The sequence below is a fragment of the Carassius auratus genome, chromosome 45, assembly GCF_003368295.1.
Source record: "Carassius auratus strain Wakin chromosome 45, ASM336829v1, whole genome shotgun sequence".
Lineage (NCBI taxonomy): Eukaryota > Metazoa > Chordata > Actinopteri > Cypriniformes > Cyprinidae > Carassius > Carassius auratus.
The window spans coordinates 12,671,208-12,688,630 of NC_039287.1; the positions used below are offsets into that span (position 1 = coordinate 12,671,208).

At 37.4% G+C, this 17,423-nt stretch overlaps 1 protein-coding gene across 8 annotated transcripts in view; it reads right to left on the reverse strand.

The window, feature by feature from the left end:
• The window catches only part of LOC113063306 (protein furry homolog-like), a 91,990-nt gene that overhangs the window by 40,039 nt on the left and 34,528 nt on the right, over window positions 1–17,423 (reverse strand). For 5 of the 8 annotated variants that reach the window (XM_026233602.1, XM_026233596.1, XM_026233598.1 and 2 more), the window contains 16 exons: window positions 16,409–16,462; window positions 12,400–12,539; window positions 12,113–12,209; window positions 11,882–11,961; window positions 11,085–11,165; window positions 10,129–10,297; window positions 8,714–8,806; window positions 7,878–7,976; window positions 7,394–7,495; window positions 5,939–5,983; window positions 4,087–4,190; window positions 3,577–3,685; window positions 3,284–3,370; window positions 2,960–3,131; window positions 748–880; window positions 558–665 (listed from right to left, as the gene is read on the reverse strand). In XM_026233602.1, the coding sequence (XP_026089387.1) occupies window positions 558–665; window positions 748–880; window positions 2,960–3,131; window positions 3,284–3,370; window positions 3,577–3,685; window positions 4,087–4,190; window positions 5,939–5,983; window positions 7,394–7,495; window positions 7,878–7,976; window positions 8,714–8,806; window positions 10,129–10,297; window positions 11,085–11,165; window positions 11,882–11,961; window positions 12,113–12,209; window positions 12,400–12,539; window positions 16,409–16,462 (1,673 nt within the window). The remainder of the gene's footprint in view (window positions 1–557; window positions 666–747; window positions 881–2,959; window positions 3,132–3,283; window positions 3,371–3,576; window positions 3,686–4,086; window positions 4,191–5,938; window positions 5,984–7,393; window positions 7,496–7,877; window positions 7,977–8,713; window positions 8,807–10,128; window positions 10,298–11,084; window positions 11,166–11,881; window positions 11,962–12,112; window positions 12,210–12,399; window positions 12,540–16,408; window positions 16,463–17,423) is intronic. The other 3 variants (XM_026233599.1, XM_026233601.1, XM_026233603.1) reach the window with 1 other exon arrangement.

A 17,423-nucleotide genomic window follows, 5' to 3' on the forward strand; every position in this document is an offset into this window, starting at 1 on the left:
AATCATCCATCACTTGAACCACAGAGGGGTCAAGCAGGTATCAGTGATATATGACATCTGACTACATGTGATTACAACTTCACAGGAAGTATGACTCAGATGGTGGCTGCTGCACAGGAAGTCATGAATACATGGAAATTAGCAGGTCATATTAGTCTATGGTTACTTTTCTGAATAAGTGTTTTATATCTGTTTGACTCACACCCCTACAGTAAACACTTTGTATGAGAAGACCTCCGAGTTCCTCTGTGTTGAAAATCCTCATTCCTAATCGTGTTGTTACATGCAATTAGCTTTAACTAACAAACTATTAAAAGACCAAACATTTTGGAAATATGCAAACATGAAAAAGTGAACCCGGACCGTGTTGAACTCACAATGTACTGTAGCAATCAGGAGCAATCATGCACTGTAGCAGGAAATTATATAATAACATAACTACAAAATTAATACATATAACAACATATAAAATAACAACAAAACTAATGATTTGGAGAATGGCTAAAGTTTTCTAGAGGTGATGAATGAGGGTTGACATGAGGGTCACAGGTCATTACTTGGCCAGTAGCTCGATGAGATCCTGTCTGCTCATGCCGTCTGGGATTAGTCGGGGAATAGCAGCTACACATGTCCGGAACAGATCAATCTTCGGTTTACGCTCCCCACTACAGCAGAACACAAACATATATTAAACACGATGAAAGCAAAATAAACACATTTATGAAACTAAAACCTCTAGAAACTAACGTGATCATGTCTTCTGGCTCTTTGTTGGACATCTGAACGTTGGTCATGCTCATGGATCGTCCCACCTCTTTATCCAGATGCCTGAGGATGCTGTCTAGGGCCTTCCTAACCTGGGGGTAATACAGAGACATTCCTACACAGACAAACACACACAGAAACAGCTTAGCTCACACACAAAATCTAGCACAAGAATGGAAAATTGTTATAATAGACTACATACAGAGGCTTTTCCTCGATCTCTAAACAATGAGGTCAGATAAATATACCACTATCTGAGCTAATGGGCATGTAATGGGTTTCACTGGAAAAGCAAAACAAACTATTCAAAATATAAAGTCAAGTTTAAGTACACTGTCCACACAGATGATTAAAAAAAAATAATAAAGTAATGGACCACAAATTACAATCCCAAAATATTTCAAACTTTCTTACTTAAAAATACAAAAAAGGACTTGGAAGAAAGTCGTGGCTTTTATGTGTCGCAAGTTCAAAAAATATTTTGTTGGTACATTTATTTTCTGAAAAATAATCACGGTTTTACGATTATTATGCATTTATTCATTTCACAAAATTATTAATGTATAAAGTCACATGAAAACTCGTATTGCTGCCTTTTGAAACCGAAATAACACCGTAACCAATAATCCAGAACAAAATAATAATGAGAAAGACAAAAGTCAATTTCTCCAACTGGAATTAAAAAGGGGTCCTCTGCTCTGTAAACATCCATGTCAGCATTTCCCTTTTGAAATTAACTCATGAAAATAGACCACAAAAGTATTTCGCGTTTTCAGTTTGTACATTCTTTAACATTTTTTTGGACCTGAGGCACAGAACTAGAAACATGGTGGAAAAAAATACAAATCTTTTTGAATCATGAATGATAGTGTAAAAGGGATAATGGATATCAATGTTAACGAAGTATTTTATTAACTTTAATTACCCCACAGAAAAAACTCTTTTAATATTGAGGGGAATATGCTGAACTATTATTGTAATCAACTGTCCTCCATACGTATTCATTTGAATAATTTTTATTAGGGCCGGGACCCGATTAAAAAAATTAATCTAATTAATTAGAGGCTTTGTAATTAATTAATCGAAATTAATCGCATTTTAATCACAGATAAATATTTGACCAGAGAACAGTGAGAAGTAATTGTTTTTTCACATGGATTTATAGTATACCATTGAATAATGACTGAATACATAAGCTTAAGCAACAAAATATTGTTTATTTTTGTTCAACCAAGTCTAGCAGACCAGTGCAATTTTTGCCATGAAGTGTAGCAATAGCATATTTAGAAACAATTTAGAAATAGTACATTTCAGAAATTCAGGAAGCTTATAGGTGCTGGAACCTTCTGTAAAGTGTCTTTTAAGTAAAACACAATACTGTCAATTACATTCACAACATTGGAAACACTGACTATTAGAACACATCTCTCTGTTGCTTCAGAGGCCATAACATACTGATTGCATATTGCATAACATATTGAGTCCAACTCTCAATAACCTTGGCCAAAACGATAAAGAGTTCAACATAAACCGTTGCACCAACAAAATAATACACAGTTCAACATAAAGTGTAAAGTCCACGCTAGCTGCTATATGTTTTGCGTTGAGGTGATACTTGAGGCTCGATGTGCTGCTGCGGTGATGTGCGAACGCTAGTTGGTGCTTCAGTATAATCGGTCCGCCGAAACTCATCCAGTGAGAAATGTTCCGCGGTGCAAAAATACGTTATTAAAAATGCGGGAATTTTTTTTCTGTAATTAATTAATCTTAGTTAACACGTTATTTTTTGTGTAATTAATTAATCTCAATTAACGTGTTAAAGTCCCGGCCCTAATTTTTATAATAATTCATATGATTTTACATATGATTTCATATCTATTATTTTGTTTTTTGAGATTGGAGATCGCGCTGTGCACACACATAAAACATCTAGGAGGTCACAAACTTGTTGTGAACCCTGACTTTTATTAACAAAATAGCTTTTGATACTGAATTGTTACATTATACTCATCAGCAACGAGGGGGTAAAATCACTGTTTACGTAACTAAACACATGCTTGTAATAATTGAGTAATCACAATTATGTTAAAAATCAACTAATCGAATATGACCAAATGCTTTAGGGTTGGGAAAGGCTGAACTCAGGAATATGTTCTTTTTTTGAGAGCTGAGTAGGAACTGTAAGGGTCCATACCGATGACCTTGGCTTCCTCGTCTGTGAGGGTGGTGTTGAGGAAGATCTTTTTGACCCGCAGTGTGTTGCCTGAGGGTAAGATGACGCCTGTAGTGGGCATGGGCGGCTCGCCATCCTTCTGTTGTAAGCTGTCGGCTATTACCAGGAAGGCCCGCAGACCAATATTCATCCTCTTACAGAGAGACAGATAAGAGAGAGATAATTAGTTTCTATGTTTATATATATAGTTTCTATATAATCAATCCATTACCACAATTTCTTTTTTTCTTGTTTCTTTCACATTTTTTAATGGCTGCTACATTATGTGAATGTCTTCACACACACCTCTGGATTAATGGCGAAAGTCTTCTGGGACTTGCCTACACACAGCAGGTCATAGATGATCTCTTTCATGGCAAAGTCCAGCCGTTCCTTTAGAGAGGGAGAAACAAATGTGGCACAAACCAATGAAAACAATGCAATACATCAAAACCACTCCCCCAAATATTAATTTTTTATAATTTTACATTTATTATCAAATAATAGAGAGTAGATGGTTTAGTGGATATGGATTGGGACAACAATAAAGGCTGGATATGAACCTGAGCTATTCTAAAATATGTTTTTTTCTTTTTTACCTGAGCAATAAACTGAATGATCTTAACAAAGATGTTGAGGGGTGTGTCCCTGGGCACCACGCTGCGAGAGCCCTTTGGGAAAAGTGCTGTTACAATACTGAGGAGACGACTGTGAGGGAAAAGAGATAATGTGAAATGTTATATACACATGACACTATTTAACTGAACAGAGATGACATCACTGAATTCAATGATGAACTGCCTTTAACTGTCATTTTGCCTTATTGACACACTGTTTTCCTAATGAATGTTGTTCAGTTGCTTTGACGCAATGTATTTTGTTTAAAGCGCTATATAAATAAAGGTGACTTGACTTGACATGACATGAAAAAAAAAAAGAATGGTCTACAACAATCGGACAATTTGCAGAAATTATTTTATGTTTCTTTGAGAGGTTTACCTTCTCAAATAATGGTAGGCTTGTGGTTAGTATTGAGTGAATGTATTCCTAGTGTTTGCAACTGGTATAAATTCAAGACATTTTTGTAAATCTATATGATTGTGGCCCACCTCTGTGTGGTTGTGTTGCTCTCACACTTGATCCTGATGATATAAACCCAGAGCAGCCTGTAAAGAGACTCCAGTGCTACACGAGACATTTTGGGATCTTTGTTCTATAAAGAAAGAAACAAAAAATGCTCAGTCAACAAGAATTCATGGCATGAGCGATGAGCCCTAGAAAAAATTTCCATAAACCACAATTTTGTAATTTAGGAACTGTAATTTTTATAGGGCGTGATGGACTTAATATCATCAAGAGCCTCTTGCTGATTTATGTGAGACTGCCAATGAAAGGGCAAGTGGCAGAGAAAAATCGTTGTAAAAATCCACAAAAAGGATTTTATTTTTTTCACAAACACATTGCTTTAAAGTGGCTTTACAGAAATCAGGGTCTTAAAAACCCCCAAGAGTCGAAATGACCTCCAAAAACAACAATTCAGGAATTAACCCAGCCTAGAAAATATGCTAGATTCATTCATAGAGAGCTGCTGCTTCATCTGTATCGTGACGGGTGATCAATAGCTCAGCTGCTGCTCGTGACTTTACAAGCCAATAAGAGCTGTAATTTCTGCTCTAACTGCATCGATGCACAGAGATGAGTCATAAATCAGCTCTTCAGCAGAAGCAATGGATGATGAAAGAGGGATTCATAAAAACTCTGCTAATGAATCTGTGATTAACACGTCACGGCTCGTTCAAATCGAGTCACTGACTAAGCAGTTGTCTCTCTCAGTATTTCTGCAACTCTCTCTCCCCCTTCACATCACAGAGCTAATCAGACTGCAGTAAAGAGCATTAAGCAGGGTGAAATGATCAACACTCTCCATAGGGGGCGGTATGATTGCATGGTTTGCAGTGAACATCAACTACAGTAAGTATGAGAGCACTAGATCAGTTTGAGCTCCCTAAGCCCCTTTCACACTGCTATTCCGGCAAATACACGGGTAAAGTGTTCTGGCAATTGTTCCCGGGTCACTAGATTTTGCACTTTCACACTGCCAGTGATGACCCGGCAATGTTACTAGGTCCCCGACCTGGGTTCAATTCCGGAATCAATCCCGGGACGTGTTTGCTTTCACACAGAAGGCGACCCGGCAATGTTCCGGCAATTTGCCGGGTCTGACGTGCAGTGTGAAAGGGGCTCTAGTGTCTTCCATCAACAAGGATCCCATTTCTATATTGAATTATCAGCAATGTTTTTCCACTCTGGCCTAATGAGTCTGCAGGAACATTTCAAACAGTTGCACATTCAAAACAAACCACTGTAAATGCAAAACATTTGCAAACTATTTAAACTTTTACAGAGAAAGATTGCAATTTGCAGCATCATGGACATTCAAACTGATGGACAAATTATAAATCCATGATTTCCATAATTTTCCAGAAGTGCATTGCTCTCAAACATTGTTCCAAATTTGATTGCAATATTAGAATTTAGGCCAAGAGTTGAACCTGGTCCCCTTGCGGGATAAAATAAAATCACTAGGTAGATAGTCAATCCCTTTAACAATTAACACACAATTCATTCTTTATTTTCACCTATACGTTTTTGGAAATGTTATAGTAATACAAAATACTTTTTAGCACGCCAGTTTTGGCCTGAATTAATGCCGCCTCAGATAAAACATTTCTGATGCCCTGAATGGTGAGCACAGAAGTCTACATTTTCATCAATGACTCCTTGAACTGGGTGGTTTTCCTGTTCTGAATTCTTGAGAACAGCAGGAAAGCAATAAAGCTATTTAGCATCGTTTCCTCTATGGACAGGCAAAAGAGTCAGGAGTCTCAAAAGGCCCATGTGGAACACAAGTCAACAACATGACCTCTGAGCTCCCTTGTGGGGTTAACCATGGTAACTCACCTGCAGGGTTTCAATCTGCTTACGGATGCTGTTGTTTGAAGGCATCTGGAGCCAATAAACGTGCAGGGGAAACAAAAAAAGATGACAAAGGACAGGGGGTGATGGTGATGGGGAAGACATGCAGGTTAGAAAAAGAATAAGAGACAAACTTAAGAACAAAACAAAGCTTTGTGCTACAACAACATGCAAAACACAGAGCAGGGTGAATGGGATGTAATACTTCAGTATCAGATTCCCTACAGAATCAACACAAGTATTTCAACATTTATCTATACTTCCTTAAGGAATGAAAATGTCCCATTAAACAAAAGCTTCTAGGAAGCTCATTTTCAATTCAATTCATATATACAGGTGATGTGCTGATGAAGGGTTTCTGATGGGTGAGAAGAATAAAACAAAATTAAATTAAAAACAAATATGGGAGGCAGGATTAGTGCATGCTAATGGATGATTACAAGCTAGACAGACTGTGAAGAATGTAGTCAGATTAGGCGCCACATACAACAAGGATTCCACTCTGACTGAAGTCTGTTGGCCAGGGAAGACAGACTACAGCAGGGTTAGAACAGACGGGGAGCAGACAGATGAGCAGAACTGTAAAGAAATGATCCACCACTGAGACTACAAATCCCATAATCCTGGACTCAACTGGCTAACATACCACTGAGGAAAACTTCACTTCTGATCCTGAAATGTTCACATGCCTTTTTGAGAAATGCAAGACATGGCCTAAAGTGGATTTGGAGTAAGATTCACACGCTACAGTCCAATTCTGATCCAGTTCTGATCTAGGTTAACTGAGAGTTAACCTAAGGATTTAAGGATTTAATCGGTTAAAGTGAAGCATTTGATCGGCACTGCAGGGAGTTACATAGAGTTTGATTTCTCATTCATAAAATCACCAACACCAAGTCAAAGCATCACGGATCAATCCTGAAGATTCACATGATAAAGTTGCAAAGATTGGAAGGAAACTCAATCATTGTGGAAAGGGAGTTAGGAAACCAAAAAAAGTATCACATCCTTGTAGCTGAACCAGCGGCAATGAAAAGAATGTGAACAAGCACAAACACAGGGTTTTGAGATATGACACAGATATAATTAACTGAACAACATAAGCAAGAAGCATTTTTCACCACACCTTTCTCCAAAATTATGTAAGTGAACCAATCCACAAACAGAATTAATTTTTATATTTGAAATCACCAAACCTGCCTCCGGGCTTCAGAATCTGGATGTATCAACAGCACATTTTATTCGGTTTGGTTTTTGCAGTGTCCAAACCACATTTGATAGAAATGTAGGATTTGTAGCTACTTTTTATAGTAATTTTTAAGCTGAATTTTCTATGCTACAATCTCTGTGAAACTGTCAGCTCTAGTGTTTTCCCCCAAAAAGAATATCACCAAGCTAAAGTAAGCACTCTGTATTCATTCCACTGTTAGAAAACGTTACCTTTAGGTGGGAAAGGCAGTTCTGAAGGAAGATGTGCCAGTTATTGAGGAAGAACTGCTTTTGACTAACACACAGCAGACATGTGACCAATGGATACAATGCCTGGGGAGAGAGACAGACACAGAAAACTCCGAAAATATATCAAACAAGAAAAAATTAACATGCTGATTCACAAATCAGACATTGCAACTTCTCTCATGCAGTTGGTACATTCAATAATAACTATTTAATCACTCAATACTATTGAAAGAGCAGACAATAAAAGTTTGAAAAACAAATGCAAAACTCTTACGGCCCACTTTCATGATATTTTTATGGTACATTTTACAGCTGTCATGCTTTGCAGCTGCATGGAAAAGGGCCAGAGATAGAATCAGCTAAACGTTAAGTGTTCCACAAAAAAATGTTAGCCTTCTGGGTGGCAGAATGATCTTGGCTACAGAGATTGTGGGAAAGTATGCATCAAAGCAGAAAAGGACTGTACCAGTGAGTGCTTCTTTCTTGAGCTGAGGTCAAAGGTTGTCTGGTAGAGCATCTCTACGAAGTTCTTCAGGCAGGGCACATTCACTTCATTCTTCACCGCCTTCCAAAAGCACACAAGCACAAACACATGAATCCTCATGCTGAGCTACACCCGCTCGGAGCACAACAGCACACAAATCACTCAGAGCTATTCATCTTGTCAATGCCAAATGAAATACATCTCAATTGTGTTTCTGTAGCAACTCCTTCCACAAGCTCCACCTCAAACCACTTGACAAGACATGTACCATCATGAACTCTGCAGAAGAGTCACTGAGCCTCTGTCAAATGATCTGGATACAGACACTGTTTCAAAGAGCCATCGGTGTGTGATTGGTGTGAAACGAAAGAGAGCAGAGTTGCATGATTTTGCTTAAAGACAAGGTGCAGTTTGGTGTAAAAATCACAACTCTTGCTCTATCGTCGCTCTGATTCAACTCCATCAGACACACAACCGGCTAAATTTTAGGGTTTAAACACAGCATGAACTTCTCAAAGTACTGATTATGCTTTAAATGTCTGTGACATTAAAAATCAGTTATGGTTGCAAATGAAAAACAAAGGGACTGGAGAGTGTTTACAGATCGTGCATACTCTGAACATATTTGAATTAATGGAAAGTTGTGTAATGTTTTGAGTTGTCATATTGTGAAATGGCACTAATTTAAATCAGAGTTGATGGAGCAATGTGGCAATTTAGTCAGAATGCATTAAATTTCTGCAGTATGCATGTGAAATTTGGCTCCGAAGTAATGATATTATATAATTTAAATAAATGGAGAGCTCTCTGGTACTTACAGCAGCTACAGGGATGAGGATCTCAACAAACAGGCCAGCCAGTGCATGCTTGATATCTTTGTCCTTCACCTCCAGGAAATACTGAGCACACTCCTGCTTCACAAACAGAGACACACAAAACAAAACATTTAATTAATTCATGCAAATCTGTGCAATAAACATTTGACAGAAACTCATAAATGTAGTTTAAGTAAATGAAAAGGATGCACCACTATTAAACCTTTCGTAAGGGGAGTGTACACTCCCACACGGTAGTTGAAGAAATATGAGGTTTACAATAAAATACAGCATTGCTTTTCAGCGAATGGCTCAATAAAAATCTCTGGATTACAGTGCTTGTTAAGTGAAGCACATATTGAGTGCAGGACTTCACTGCCTGTAACTGGCTAATGTAAAGGAATTGCTCCACACAATCCTGTTGGCAAAGGTAGGGCTAACGCATTGAGACTGTTACTCAAAGAGATTTTATGAGGCATGACTACAAAGAGCTCGCAAATAAAACAAAAGAAGTACTGTCTGAACGACAATAGAGTAGACGAGACTCAAAATGTATTGACAGAGATGATGTAGCACTTTCAACCATAACGGAACAAAATCGGGCCTGAAATGTTAATCATTATTTAGAGTATTTATTTATCATTTATATATCTTCTTTTTTTACATGCAATTCACAATTTGAGCAATTTATACAAGTCTGTTAGCAAAAATCTGGACGTCTTTAGGACTTTTTATTACTACCATTAACTAAATAGCTATTCAAGAGATCACGTGAATTTTACATTGCTGTTTTGGGATTTTAATTGTTTAATTGTTGAGAAGGTCAAGTTCTGATAGTAGATAACAGTCGATTTAACAAATTAAGTAGATTTTAGAAAATAAATATATTTATACTCTGTTCATGAGATGTACCATTGAACACAAACTTCTTTAGTGTCCAAAATGAAAGGGTAAATTCACCCAAAATTTAAACTGTCATCGATTTCTCGCCCTCATGTTGTTATGAACCCATATGACTTTCATTCATCAAAACACATATGAAAATACTTTTCATAAAACATGTGGGAAATTTCGGACCTTTCACTGAAAGACAAGCATGTTTGAGTTATTGCCGACCATATTAGATATGCTTTATGTGTGCTGATCAGTATTTACATGCAAAAAAAATCCTGAATTAAATCGGTTCATCATAAATTAAGCATGTCTCATCAGAAGACTTGGATTAAACTGCCCAATTCATATGGATATCTTTTACAAAGTCTTCACGAATTTTTTAACAGATCAAAATTCTTTATATGTTAATTTGTACTATGAAGATGAATGAAAGTCTTCCAGGTTTGGAACAGCACGCAGTTGGGTGAATGATGACAGAAACCTTTACATATACAGTACATGTCTGTGTTTGCATGTGTCTCGACCTGCATGAACTGGAAAGAAGCCTCAAAGTCCTCAACGGGGTACATTTTGACCCTGAAGAACTTCATGCCCATGATGAGGCTGATGATGCTCTGCACCACATGCGGACTTTGCTCCTTCAGCCTCAGTTCCTTCAGCTCTGTGATGAACTTCTTACGCACAGCCTGGAACCTGCACGCAAACACATCATTAAAGAGAAATTCATGATAGTTTTGGAATTAGGTCTCTAGTCTTTTCGCACGATAAAAATTCAGTGTCAAGTTTCTATCAAGTGCTCAACAAATGTGTGTAGGAGCATTCAACATGTCACATATCAGGTTGAATAAAGACTGGCTTGTTGCTGTCTGTGGGCTATATTTACATTTTTTTGTAAAAACTAAAAACATCTGGTCCAAACAAGCAAGGGACCCAAGTCATCGGATCATGCCTTTGTCGTATTATGTTAAACTGCCTCTTCAAATCTGTCCTCGGGACAAAAGTGTCTTTGCACAGGAAATCACGAACTGGAGAGGAGGTTGAGCACTGTGGTAAATCAATTTCAGGCCCTGGCTATTACAGCACAGGACAACTAAATTACATTATAGCTTAGACAGTTTCATATAGCTGTGAGTCTTAGCGTCTGGTGAGTAGAGAATTACAGCAACACTAAAAGCGTTAGAAGACTGTACAAATCATCTGTGTTTAGCTCTAGGCAAGTTAGTTTGATACAATATGATGGGCTTTGTTAACTCTGATGAGTGATCTGAATGATGTGCTAGCATCAACTTCATCCTTTTGCTTTATATGGCTTTACGTAAAAAAAAAAAACGTTTTAGGCCACACATATGACAGAACTTATTACTTCAGTGTACATCATCAGTTTCTTTGCTTAATATCAAAGTGAATATTTCAAATGTGCAACAGACCACAAAATGTAGACTGTGAGCTCATTGTGGTTTTGGGATGAATTTGAACTCACTTGGACTGAGCAAGTACTCCGATGACCTCAGCGTAGAGGTCAGCGATGATGTGCACATTACCAGTGTTGGGGCCCGAGTACCTGTCAAACACACCATGACAATCAGTAAGACAAGCCATTCTACAAAGAATCAAGAAAATACTGGTTTGTAGTCCAACAATTACAAAATTACATTTGAATGTTTGGGGACTGTAACATTTTTATTTTCTAAAGAAATGAATACTTTATTCAGCAAGAATGCATAAAATCGATCAACGCTGACATTAAAAACAATTATAATGTTACAAAAGATTCTTATTTCAAATCAATTCTGTTCCATTGAACTTTCTAGTCATTAAAGAGTTCTGAAAACAAAACAAAAAAACGTAAACTAGTTTCCGCAACTGTTTTGATGAGAATTATAAATTTTTCTCAGGAAGCAAATCCTCGTATTAGAATGATTTCTGAAGGATCACGTGACACTGAAGACTGGAGTAATGGCAGCTGAAAATTCAGCTTTATGAACACAGGAATACGTTCAATTTCAAAATATTAAAACAGAAAACAGCTATTTCAAATTGTAATACTTCAAAATAGTTTTACTGCATTTCTGAATTAAATAAACAGAGCCTTGGCGACCTACCCCAAACTTTTGAATAATGTATATACATAGAAAATGATGTAATGCACATGATGCAATTTAATTCTAGGTAGTTTCAGAAATCACACACTTGTGTGTCGGACATTAGTTTGCATTTGTCCAGGGTACATCTGTAGAATTTGCATAGAAAAGTGTGTGTTTGAGTATACAGACTCACCCCTCTTTGTGTTTAAAGTGCTTGAATGCCAGGTTAAGGACTTCTTGTACCAAGGCGTCTGGCACAGGATGAAGGGGAATCTACAGAAAACATGTCATTAACATCAACTCTGATGTAAGGGTCACTGTTTTACTTCATGTTCCTTGATATACAGTACTGTTAGCAAGTCTATGCATGTTAATTCCATAACACACCTATCTCTGACTTCAGAGACACCACACCTAAGCTCACCTGTTTCAAAACTTCCACTGAAACTAAACAAAAAATGAAGTCTATGGCTAAGTCCCTTCGCTCCAGTAGGTAGTCTTTATCCCGGTGCTGTTCATCTCTGAAGAAAGAGATCAAAAGTACAGGATTCACAAGTTAGTACAAAAGCACCTTCTATTAACTCCAGAAAAAAATGTCACAAGAAAGAGGAACATCATATGCATCTGTTGAAGCTCTTGCTAAAGAAAAGATACAGAGCAACATACGATGATGTGCATTTGTGTAAGATGTATATTTGCATGTCTGCCCACCCTTTGGACTTGGTGCTAGAGCGAGGTCTGTACTCGTACAACTCGTCTTCTGTCCCGCTCTGTCTTCTGTACCAGTCAAACAACGTCCGCAACAGCGAAGGCAAACAGTGTTCTGCTATGGAGCTCATAGAGCTTATTAACTGTAACACACAAGCACAACAATACAGCTCAGTGATACACTCTTTATATAGGTTAAACACAACATGAAATCAAATATTAATAAATTAATTGAGGCATAAAATGCATGTTTTTGATCTTACGGTGACTGAATCATCCATGCATATGTTACTTTTTTTGATCTTGTCATATTTAATTAAAATGTTGTTTAGATCTGAATCGGTTTCACTCAGATGATATCGGAATGATAATAATAAATACAATTTATAAGCTGAAATAATAAATACTACATGGTACGTGTATTCGTACCGGACCGTTTCGGTACAGGGCTTTTGGTACGGTGCACGTGTGTACCGAATGACGGAATGCAATATTTTGTGCGCGGAAAATAAGTAACTACATTTTTGTGTTTCCAAACGAACATATTAAGTGGCGGAAGTCTCCGCGTTCAGCGCAAATCCCGCCCTGCAGCTGAGGCTGTCGACACACTGGATGCGTGGCTCAAGCGTCTCGTGGCGTGTCCGTTTTTAATTCAGCTCCCATGTTAAAAGGTTAGAGCTTGCAGACTGCCTGCGTGAGACACCCATCTCAGGTGGGGTTCGAGCCGCGGGGAAAACGCGGGGCTTCTAAAGTAAGGAGTCGACTCTGAATTGCTGAAACGAGTCGTTATAGATTTCAAATCTTTTGCCCATCTCTATGTACGTCACTAGGAGCACTTTGCATAATAATCTCCGCCTACCGTGTTGGGAGAAACGGAACTCTGACCTGCCCCACCCCCCCACACAGACGCTCTGGTTGGTGTGAGAGCATCATGTCGAGGAGACCGTTTGTTTTATTTTCACTGCCAAAGAATGAAGATCAGAAGAACCAATGGCTAAAATTCATTTTCACCACAATACCCGAGCAGTACAACAAATCCCTTTTGTTGTGTTCACAACATTTCACTGATGACTGCTTTTCTAATCTCGGTGAGTACAAGGCGGGATTTTCAAAGCGTTTGGCCATAAAAGATGGTTCATTACCAACTTTGTTTAGAACAACGAGCATTTCCGAATCACAACGCGAAGTATGATTATGAAGTTATGTGTTTGTTTTCTCCCGAGCGTCTTATCAGTATGTGTGCTGTCTGCAGCCTTTGTTTGTGCTGATCTTCATGTACAAACGTCATTAAAATGAAGAGTAACTCCGTGAATACTCAACGAAGAGACATAAGAGAGATATCTATAGTAAGCTTGACATGTCTTCTTTAAAACTAAACAAGTGCTGCCGAAAATATTCTGTGATAAAGTAATCCATATGAAAACAACGCAATATCTGTTTTTCATGTCTCCCTTCGTGACCACGCCCCCGCACTGAACGTGCTATTCAGATTCAAACTGAAGTGAGCAGCTTGAATACACCCACACAGAAGAAAAAGCAGCGAGACTGTTCAAGTTTTTTATTTTACTGTTTGCTTCGCGATGAGAGGAATAAGACATAATTCACCCCAAACAGATGCTAACGCATAGTTTACCATGCAGGTGTGTGCGAAACAACAAATAAAACCTGACTATGTTAGTTGACCAATCAGAACACAGTATGCTACCGAAAGGTGGGGTTTAAGGAAACTGAATCTTTTGAACAGCTTGGCGCGAACCGTTTGGGGATCTCTGAGAATTGAGGTAATTTTAAAATTATATTTTGACAAAATGACAATGTTTTTTAACCTTGGATGGATTGAAACCTAATGTACAGGACTTAGTGATACAGTGATAGGAAGCTAAGAATTGTCATCTTACTGGCTCTTATTCTTTTTTTATTTTATATATATTTTATCAAAAAGTATTAAAAAAAAAAAGTGTATAGTAATAAACAACCTGCAGTTTAATGTTTGCATTTCTTTCCCTTACTGTACCGAAAATGAACCGAACCGTGACTTTAAAACCGAGGTACGTACCAAACCGTGATTTTTGCGTACCGTTACACCCCTAGTCGATGGGGTTGTTGTGCATGATTCATCAGTGCATGTTATTTCAAGGAGAAAAAAAACCTTTCATTAAAATGTACAAACTTTCTCCACCGCTGTAATATTGTTTATTTGTAGCATAGCCTCTAATTTTGAAAGTCGTTTTATTTTATCTAACGAGTAAAAAAACATTGTCAAGTTAATTGAAGCGAAATATCTAAACAGAGAACAATATACAAATGCATGAAAATAGAAAGACAAGGGAAGGGAAGCAAGAGAGATGGCAGCAATTTTGAGTGCAGTCAGGTATTGATCTGTCCTATTGTGAGGACAGGATGGGTGTAGGATGATACCTCCAGTGGTTACTCAACCTTTCACTGCAGTAACCCAGCACCAAGCTTCTCTCGCTCTCTCTCTCTCTCACACACACACACACACAAACACACAGAGAGTTATGGCAGTAGAGTAGATCTGTGAGGGATAGTGTAGTTCACTGTGATCTCTTTGCATTCACAACACGTCACTGACTAAACATGCAGTTTCTGAGACTTAGCACAGGCAAATCCAGCAGCCAAATCAGTGTGTTGCATGCAAGCGTAGTGAAAAAAATAAAAATATAATAAATAAAAAATAAAAACAACAAAAGGCTAATGCGCAGAGTGAAAGTGTGCTTTCTATCTTGTGTGCTAAAGTGAGATGTTCAGAAGTACAATGAGATATAAAAGTTTTGAGACCATTCATGCAAATTCTTCTATTTTACATTTTCTAATTTAATAAATTCATCATTCAATCTTATATCATAACAATTTGAGTTAAACGGTTGAATAAAAAAAAATCCTTATGATTTTCATATGTAATATTTAGATTGCTTAAAGAAAATTGCGCAAGCATAAATTCCTCACATTTGTAACAAACATTTACATGTATTTATTTAGCAGCATTGTTATCATTAACTAAAACTATTAAAAATGGGTTTCCAATAACTGAAATAAAGCTAAATGAACATTATATGAAAATCGTATACTCAGACGACTTAATTTTAATGTTGTCTTGGCGACTAATTGAAAAAGCTAAATAGAAATAAAAAAAAAAATCTAATAAAAAAAGTTTACATAAAATGACTACAATATAGGAAAACGCAATACTATAATAGTACATAAATACTAAAACAACACTGTTAAGCAGATGTGAAAGAATTTATTGATGAGGAACATCACAAGCAAGTCATCAAACCTGATCATCATGTTCTCCAGCATGATCAGAGACGATCCCAATGGAAGAAATAACATCTGACCCTCTCTACAAAGAGTCACATGCTCACAAATTCACTCATTTCATTAGTGATTTAAAATCAGAAATACATTATCAAATTTAAGTCATGATGTTTCTTTGTTTAAAAAAAGGTTTAAAGTACCAGAACTTAAAAAAAAAAAATTTGTTTATTTCAAAACTGCTTTTAATCAGGTTTAAATCTGATTTTGATTCCCAGACTTTTAGACCCCTGCATCAGGTGAGTGTGTGTGGGACAGGATGATGTATGTGGCTAAGTAGAGTTATGTAACTGCTCTCCCGGCCCTCATGGCACTTGGCAGACACATTCCAGCACCCTGAACTGATATATTCACACACATATTTACACACACACACTAAAACTCAAATTGCTGTGATTTTCTGCATTGAGAGCACATTCTCACTGGCTCATTCTTTCTCACACACAAGCCCAATGGCACTGACTGGATCCACTGCAGGATGATGTCTCATTTGCTTTGGGTTTTGCTAAACAAAGCACTTTGCTGCAGCTCTGCTGTTAAAAGTTCTGCGCTAATCAGAAATGAGTGATGGAGAGTGAGAGAAAGAGAGAAAATGACCCAAAAGCAGGATGGGTAAGAGATATATTACATGCATTTATAATTATTAAATTATGAAACAAGACCCACATATACTAACCTGATCAAATTGTGCATCTTCTCCTCTTTGCAGTGAGCGGGAAAGCGGCTTCTCCTGAAAGAACAAAGATACATGCGGTGTGAATTAATAAATGACAGATGGATCATTAAAAACTGTTTAACAGAAAAAATAAGGGATATTTATAGGGGATATTTTAATGAAATATTACATATTAAGGATGAACTTAAAGCAAACAGTTTTGTGGAAATCTTTGATGAATAGTGAGTTCAAAAGAACAACATGATGAAAATCTTCTGTAACATCATAAATGCCTCTATTATATGCATTCATAAAATATTTCATTATAAATCAAATAAGTTTGACAGTGACTTTCAATGCATAATTTATTATTCATAAATACATATCATAAATGTAAATGTACCCAGTAAAATGGTCCCCAATGGGAGTCATTTAAGTGAAGAATTACCCCAGATTTCCGACATGAAATACAGGCCCTGAGAAACTGAATCTCTTCAGTCCAGTAATTGTGTAGTTAACACAGACTGTAAAATGACTAAAGGACTCCTGGTTAATGGCATGAAGACATTTGAATGCTCTGATATCTGGTTTACATTTGAACAAACACTTTACTACGAGAGAGAAGTTCAAAGTCAGAGAGCTGAACATCAGTGTTTTATAAAGCAGCTCCTCTCTGCAGCCTCTTGACACAGTCATTACCGCTTTAAACTCTTGCGGAGCAAACTGAGAGAGAGCTCAATCTACCACGGAGTAAACACACAGGGAGACAGAGAAGGGAACACAGAGAGGAAGTGTCTAAAAGAGAGAGAGAGAGAGAGAGAGAGAGTGTGTGTGTGTGTATTTCAGCATGAGGGGCTTGGAGAAGAGTCCAACAGAAAAGCATTCCAAGAATCCAAACCTCTGCTTCTGTTTCTGGGAATACACGGGGAAGTGTATGTGTGTGTGTGTGTGTGTGTGTGTGTGTGTGTGTGTGTGTGTTCTGTTCAGCCACAAACTCTGAAAACACACACAACAGCCTCTCTTTTTCTCAAAATAA